Source organism: Rhea americana, unplaced genomic scaffold, assembly GCF_003343005.1.
Source record: "Rhea americana isolate MKP2758 unplaced genomic scaffold, rheAme1 scaffold_32, whole genome shotgun sequence".
Classification (NCBI taxonomy): Eukaryota; Metazoa; Chordata; class Aves; order Rheiformes; family Rheidae; genus Rhea; species Rhea americana.
Genome location: NW_028186446.1, coordinates 4,437,540 through 4,445,854, shown reverse-complemented (window position 1 = coordinate 4,445,854; position 8,315 = coordinate 4,437,540). Strand labels below are relative to the sequence as shown.

Below are 8,315 nucleotides of genomic sequence, written 5' to 3'. Positions count from 1 at the left end.
CGTGGCCGCGCGCGCGGCGTGGCGCGCACGCTGCCGTCTCCGACGGCCCGGGCTTCGGCGGCGGGTTCGAGAGCGCACCAGAAATGAAACGTAATTGTCCGCCATGAATTATTCATCGCATCTGGCTTGTCTAATTTTTGCATAATGGCTGCACTAATCCCTGATCAATTAATGGGAAATGAAATTTAAATGATAATGAGAACTCCAGAGATAAAGGAAATTAAGTATTCCCGTGGCTTGTGACAGAAATCTAAACAATGGGATTTTTTAACTGTCTTCCTCACCCCATCAGCTGTCTGCAACAGCTCTAACGTTTGGTTCAGCGTCTGCACAAGCAGGGCACAGCAGAGATCAAAGGAAAGCGAGAAGAAAACTCTAAAGTCCGGATCCTGTATTTTGTGACGGCTTCAGTAAGAAATGAAGTATCACACGGGAAATCTTTGTAAAAAATCGAAAATAGGATCTCTCACTATCTCAGGGTACTTTAGAATACACCTCTTCATTTTACAAAGGAAACAATTTATGTTAGTATTAGGAATGCCTACAATATATTATGTGGCTGTAAATCATTTTTCCTAAAACTGACGTGACTGACTGTAATTATTCTTTTTCTTTTGTATATTACTTATTTTGAATAATAAAGCAATCAGCTTAATCTCTATTTACAACTAGGTCCTTGCCAGTTTTATTTTCTGTCCTCCTGCACTACATAATGCTTCGTTTGATGTTTGGGCTGCAAAAACTACACCTCTGCATATGGGAGAGTGCATATATGCACATGTATCTCTATATCTGCACTATTTGTCAGTGTGCATATGAAATATTTTTACTGCAGTACTGTAAATAGTTTTAAAATATTTCTATTTATTATAGGTAGTACAAAACTATAAATATTCAGAGGTTTAATTGCATGCCTTTGCCTGCAAATACAACAGGATTGAATTCTATATGCCAACTTTTATTATACTTGAATTAATAGAAGACACTTTGTATGGCTGCAGGATCAGGTCCCAAGTTTTCATAATTGGCCTAATATTTTTGTGTATTTCCTAAGAATATTAAACATTTTGTTTTATTTGACAATAAAATGATAYTGGAGCTTGAATTTATTGCCTGAAATTTATATAACATTTTTATTTCCTTTCCAAAACTGGAGTTTTGCAAAAAGAAAAAAAAACCTACAAGAATATTTTCTTACCTAAACAAGACCTGATTCTGCAAACACATATGTATCTGCTTAGTGTASGATCAGTACCACTGGAGTTACTTACATGTGTTAATGGAATTACTTGCATGCCTGTGCTAAAGCATTTGCAGTATTGAGGGCCAAATGAAGACTAAGCCTTTCAAGAGGCAGAGGTACTTCATAGGAAATGTGACAGTGAATTTCTTCAGCCATTGAGTCAGGAAACAGAATTTAGAGGGGGGCATATAGATCCACAATGCCTGTCTACCATACTGTACATTTTCACCAAAACCATCTGATTTAGGTTCAAATATATCAACCATCCAAATGCTGAATAACTGTTCTTTGAACACAATAGTATATTTAAGGTAAAGGAAATCTGGCCAACTGTTAGGTGGCCAATATCCTTCTCATACATGGAAAATGTGCTGCACATACAGCACTTTAATATTAAATGTCATAGGAGAAGTAAAAAAGTTCCACACAAGTAAGGGGACCATTAAGATATCAATCAAACCACAGCACATTTCAATCAACATTTCTTTTTTGTTGACATACCAAAACTTGTTTTGATCTTATTTTGAGTGTGACGCTTTTTATGCGCTTTCAGTTCTGTTAGGCTATTTTCCAGCTCATGACTAAAGAACAGACACTGGAAGGAAGAGGTCAGGAGATGYAGTTCCAGTCTGAATCTTGCTGTTGATTTGCTCTACAATCTCAGGCAAACAACTTCAGCAAATGTGCCTCAGTTTCCCTGTTTGCAAAGTGAAAACGCTTTGAGGTGCTGGGGGTGTGCAGTGAAAAGCACTGCAGATATGCACTGCGTATTGCATCTACCATAACAGTGAAAAGACTCAAAGCCAGATATGAAGTCAGGGGAAAATCTGTATGAGCAGAATAACGTGGCCTTTTAGACATGCAAGGAGTGAGACACGAATGAAGGTGAAGAGGGTATGGAGCATTACAGAGAAGCAAGAACTTTATGCCACCCAAGCAGCCCAAGTAAAAGATGAGATACCACTGCAATGTGGTTGGGAAAATGGGAAGAAAACCTATCAYGTGGCACTACCAAGCAGTGGTAGTAGGGCTGGGCTGTACAGCCTTCATAGTTTCCCCAGTAACACTATCCTGCTACAAGGAAAAAAAWTTATTTCCCATAMAATTTCTTTATGTACTGCACCCTTTAAATAAAAAAGACCATAAGAACAGCTATACAGGCTCAACTTAAAGATCTCATCTTGCTTAGCAACCAGTCTACCATAATTAAAGAAAAGATAATGCTCTTTCTTAAAAGCTAAMATTTCATCTTGATCTGACTTTACCTACTGAGAGCAGTTAATGTTGATTTCAATGTGAAGACTCGATTTGAAAGTTTAAGTGTGTTTATAAATGTTTGCAGGAACTGCTTACTATAAGCCTGTTAAGGGCCTAGGCCTGCAGATTCTTTTAATGTAAGGATTTATGCAAAAGGACCAATACCAACCACTTCTAGAAAATGTTAAAATGTGGAACCATGCAAAGGTCACTTTAAAGCAGTTTTAAATTACCAAAAATTCAGACTTACACAATCTATGACAAACATATGGCTATTATTACAAAAACAACTGAAATTTAAACTTGATGAGCTTTCATTCTTAAATATCAACCCACTCTGTTATTCAAAAGAACAGAAGAAATAGTTCAAAGCAATAGTGAGACAAACTTGGGCCAAATCTATGTATTACTGAAAAAGACAGTTTGGGCTAAAAATCTKACCCTACTGAAGTCAATGAAGTTTTGCCATTGATTTCGGTAGGATCAGAATTTGAGTATTTAGTGAAAAAAAGGGGGGGGGAAGCAGTTCCAAGACACGTGTTTTTGTCTCATTTATTTAAACATGTGCCTACAAAATCYATTGTTCATCCTCAGTGTTTGTATACAGGCATTCTTTAACAGAATGCTGAGTGAACAACAGATTTTAAATGCATGGGAGCTGTCTAGGAATTAGCACTTGCCAATGAAATAATAAACTCATCTAAGTATTACATGTTTATATAAAAGAGGTATTTTTTCCACATATAAATTTGACCAGTCTATTTCATTTCTTATTTGCATAGAAAAATTTTCTTTAATCCAGGAGGCGCCACACATAAAGTGGCTAATTATCCATATAAAGGAATGTATACATATTCACAGGTTTTARCTAGCATCTGACTTCTTAAAAGCCATAGAAAAAGCTATTGGCTTTGCCTCTTTCTGAAAGAAGGCTTTACACATTGGCACAATTTCTATGGGTATCAGCTCCACCTAAAGGTACTTCCCTAGACTGTGCATTCAACAGCACAGATGTTACACCATATATTCTATTTACAGAGCATTTTGTCACCCCTTTTTAGTTTTCACTCCCTCATCTTTCATTCTAAAGACAATGGGACAGATCTTCAGTTCTGGCTTACAGTGATTAACAACAACCATGAATGAAGTGCAGTTATAAACTGATTTAAGCTACCTTTTTTGTTTAGGTGTGCAGCAAATATTACAGATTCATTAGTTTTTGGCATAGAAACTTTCCAAACTGGCTGATATGTTTATTTAGGCTCAAACTTTTATTCTTGAGCACTTGGAAAGAATAATCTCAGAGTGATCTTGAGCAGAGTGGCTGCTGTTGGGCCTGGCCTTGGAAAAAAAACAGGGAATTTGTCCTCTATACGAGGCAGCTTGTATAAATAGACTTTATTCATTAAAAAACCAAACAAACTACAAATAACATCAAAAAATGATATCACTTCTTGCATACATAGCATACAGTTAAGCCAGTCTGTGCTGTCTATATTTAAACAAATGTAAAGCTGTCAGAAAGGAATACAAAAGAAATCAGAATAAGGCATAGTTCGAGGGACTAACACTTAGGTTAGGATCTGGGCTCTTCCACTGTTTATAGACCAAGACTGCTAGGCTCAGTCTCTCCATCTTGAGAGAGGCAGCTTACTACTCTGTTGAATCCAGGTTCATCTCTTCCTTTCTGATGCTGCCAGTTAGTAGCTGTTTGGGGTGAAAACACTTGTTTGGGGTTATTTGTTATTATATCTTGTAGTGGGGGAATAAGTCCACAGACTCAGTTCTGTCCTACTCTGCTATGTATACTTTAAAAAGACATAGTTGTCCCAGGAACTGTTAAATTGTCTGGGCAGAGCTAGCACTAGAATGCCRTAAATCAGAGGTGCTAGTTGCAGGTACATCCACAATGGCTCAGCAAAGGTCATCTGCATTATGCCAAAAGGCATTGCTATCTCATGCACCCCAGTACTATACAATTAACAACTTGCAGTCTGCTCCACCTTCTCCAGGCCTAGCCAGACCTTCAAAGGTGACAGTGGGAGAGCAAAAGGGGGATGTTTATGCTCTTTGGCTTTAGCCACCTGATTTCACAGGCTAATAAATTGAGCTATATGAATAATCTCTCCTTCTGGCCATTAGATTCACTCCTGAATCACAGACAAGCCCATGGACTCAGTGGGCACTTCCCTGGGCTATGACCTATGTACATGTAAGTACCCTAAGATATGGTCCACAGCCTATAGTGTCTATGGACAATGATTAGTGCATTATGCTAGTGGGATACTATCCGTATTTTTAAATATTATGGTTCAGTACTGTTTAAACAGGTTGTCGAACAATAAAGCCCCCCTCTGCTTTGACCTTCACTTTTCAGGGTGTGATTGGTTGCCTGGCCCTCTTGAAATAAATGGAAACATTACCATTTACTGGACTATTGCTCCTCAAGTCTGTAAATATTCGCTGTTAGATGCATTGCACTTACTTTGTTTACAATGTATGGAGGAAAATTCTTCAAAATGCTGAGCTCCTAAAGAAGGCAGTGGGAATGACAGAAATTCAGTGCCTCACAAAATTGTTTCCCAATACAATCCTGTTTTCTGACACTTCAAAGATGATGGTGCCTGCATCCATTTACAAAAAGTCTTAGACACGCTATCAGGTGATTAAGTCCCTAAATCAACTCTAAATGGCATTTTCAGACAAGGGAACAGGCTTTATTTTTAGATTCAGTAGGGACAGGAGGAAGAAACCARTGTGGAAATGATCCCTATACTCTTCAAGGCCCTGTTTTATTTAAGTACTGTGGGGTTACTAAACTGATTGTTTTTTTTGGCATCCTAAAGGTTGCTGACAGTCAAGGCAGAAAGTTTTTCACATTTATAAATCACTGTTGTTGCAGAGATGCTGAAACTGTTGCCTCTCTTAATTGTCAATAATTTTAAAAAGTCCAATATTTTTGCATAAACATGTGGGAATTATTATAGATGGAGGAGGGGGATAAGGGTGGGACTGAAAGGGAAGGGGGTATGAGAGCAGACCGAGTCTGGAGATAGCATGATGATTACATTTTTGTGGTTTCCTTCAAAGTCAAAGCGTCATGGGTGAGCTTACAAGAAGGAAGCAAAGGAAAAAAGGTTTGATGATTGGCACAGGCGGTTTTAATGAGAACCGATCTCAATGTCTAACACTGTGGCATGGAGAAAAAGAATAAAAGAACTTGGGAAGTCAGACATCACCTGACTTTTAGGAACATCRGAAAGTCAGACAGCAAAGATTTCAGTGTGTGTGGAGATAGCCTGTAAATTATACTGACAGGTAAACTGTTGATTTGGTTAATCCTCCTTACTGTTTTAAGCCCTCTGCAGAGATGTAACACGTTCAGGCTGTGCTGCTAGACTTACGTTGTTCACTTTGGTCTTTCAGCTTTCTTCTACCCTGCCCTCCCACTTAGTTAACAGAGAAAAAAAGCATGAGGTATGGCATGCCTCTTTACTAGTGCACATTAGTTGAGGAACTGTTTTCAGTGAGTTTGATATAAATGTGTATTAGTTGATCATTAATTTCTAAATGTAGATGAATTAATGAAAGACATCTGCTTGCCATAGCTGAACTTTCCAATGTATCAGGAGGTATGCATGGCCTCGAAACTCTACGAAACAGACTTAGGAAAGATTGCATGMAGAGACCAATATGCAGACTGGGTTACCATGAGGCACCATGTAATGTTCCCCAGCTCATTTTCTCCTCAGTTCCTACTAGCCAGACTGGTTTATGCTTGATTCTGTGTTTTAGATCACCCAGTTTTATTCCYAGCCCCTCCTACTCCACACTTACTACAGTTGTGCCTATAGGTTCCTACTACCTGAGGTTAGTACATTCTGATGCATTTGCCCAACTTATTTCATGCAAAAGTGATTGTTATGTGGATGGCAATGGTGGAGAACCCCGTATAGGTATTTGACATTTGCTCCATATTTCTTCAGACTTCTGATTTTATTGCTAAATGTTGAGTAAGTTTTCCACCTTCTATTTAAAACGTGCTTTAAGCATGCCATCACTTCTTCCTATGCTACTAACTATGCATTTCAGTCACYAGATTTCTTAGAAAATACTAACATTTTCTTCTGTAGTTTCTCCCTACTTCTAAAGATAGCTCTTTTTTTCTTTAAGAAGCTCAAAACACTACAGAAGGTCTTATTGTCCCAGACTAGCTACTGACTTACAATTTATATGTAGCTCATACTCCTGCCTTTGTGTTTATATTTTTCTGGATTTTTTTTCAGAGAAGGGCTTCAGGGACTTGCTGAGAAGTATGTCAGGTATTGTTTTGCTAGACTGGCAGAAGGAGGAATCACCAAATCCAGTTTAGGTGTGAAATACCAAAGAAGAACTGATTTGGTATTGGCCCTTCACTGGTCGCTCCCCATTTATATCCCACATAAGTGGACTGGAGACCGAGGGGGATATTTCRGGGAAAGCCAAATCACCATGGAAGGGCTCTCCTGTCAGGCAGGAGAGGCAGCGGCGCTCCCTTGCCTCTGCCTGTTTCTGCTTGAGGCGATGGGACTATCTTCAGGCCTCAGGTTGTTAAAGAGAGGCAGTTAGCTTGAATTGCATATTTATTTTTCTGTTTACAGAAAACTCGATGCCGTGTGTGTTCCAGACCCCAGGGACAAAGCTCTAGAACAAAAATCTTGTGGTAGGATTTTACTACTGCTGTTAAATTAGGTGGCTCACTCCCCCAATGTTTAGAAACACTGAAGTTGATATCCTTCTCTTTCCTCTCCACCCTTTGCCCTGCTTCCAGTGTCTTTGGTGGTCAAATTACAGAGCCTGGCAGGCTCTTCCCCGTGATTCTGATCTGAACATGGAGAATACTGCTTCATCACACGGTACCTGGCCCTGCGTTCCTTGTGAACTCAGAATTAGCAGGCCTCCAAGCAACTCTGTTGTTCCAGTTTCACCATTCCTGTTGCTGGGAAGTACGGGCTGATGTGTGAGGAATACTGCAGAATGTCAAATACAGCCTGATGCTACAGCACCGTCTGCTGAACAGTCAAGACTAGTATTTGTAGCTGCTATCACCAGGATGCTTGCAGAGCTTTTTTGGGTCAGCGAGCAATGATTTTGAGGCTAATTGTTATTGAAGAGAACTCAATCTTGTAGGATTTTGAATACAGTTCTTTTTTACTGACAACAAAAGTCTCTCACATAGCACAGAGAAGACTGCTGCATGAAGCAGGTGGGAGAAGATTCCCATTAGTGTATAAACCCTGTGTTTTATATACTGAAAATTTTCCTGAAATGTTTTACATGTGAGGCTGGTCGTTCAGCATAATTCTGCAACAGAGCAGTCAGTGGGAGGTTTGCATTTTGATTTGAGGGAAAAGGGGATCACGACTTTTTTTGTACAGCTTATATGAACTCCTGAAATCAAATTTTGCTTTCCATATGCAAATAAAGCTTTCAGTGGCTACAACTGGATTTGTTAGGGTTTTCTGAAATAGAGTTTCACCCAGTGAGTTTTTCACAACAGCTGCACTATTTTAGGTGCTTGTTTTATTTTTTGTGTGTGCAGTTCTTCACAAAAATGTTTCATAAAGAAGAAACATGGTTCACATGAGTAAATTAAATATGCCGGTCAGCTGAAGCATATTTTCCTATCACTTTTCAAATATGGCTACACTGAAAACCAAAATCATGAGAAACATTTCATGTGAAGAACTTGGGGCTCATTTCAAGCCACCTGACCTCACTTTGGTTTTGCTCTTTAAAATTACCTAGAAAATACCATAATCTTTTTTGTACAACT

The 8,315-nt window shown here is 38.9% G+C and overlaps 1 protein-coding gene across 1 annotated transcript in view; it reads right to left on the bottom strand.

Annotated features, from left to right (window-relative positions):
- The window catches only part of DYNC1I1 (dynein cytoplasmic 1 intermediate chain 1), a 179,036-nt gene that overhangs the window by 27,001 nt on the left and 143,720 nt on the right, over positions 1 to 8,315 (bottom strand). The window contains exon 15 of the mRNA XM_085310569.1: positions 4,986 to 5,030. Coding sequence (XP_085166695.1) covers positions 4,986 to 5,030 — 45 coding nt within the window. The remainder of the gene's footprint in view (positions 1 to 4,985; positions 5,031 to 8,315) is intronic.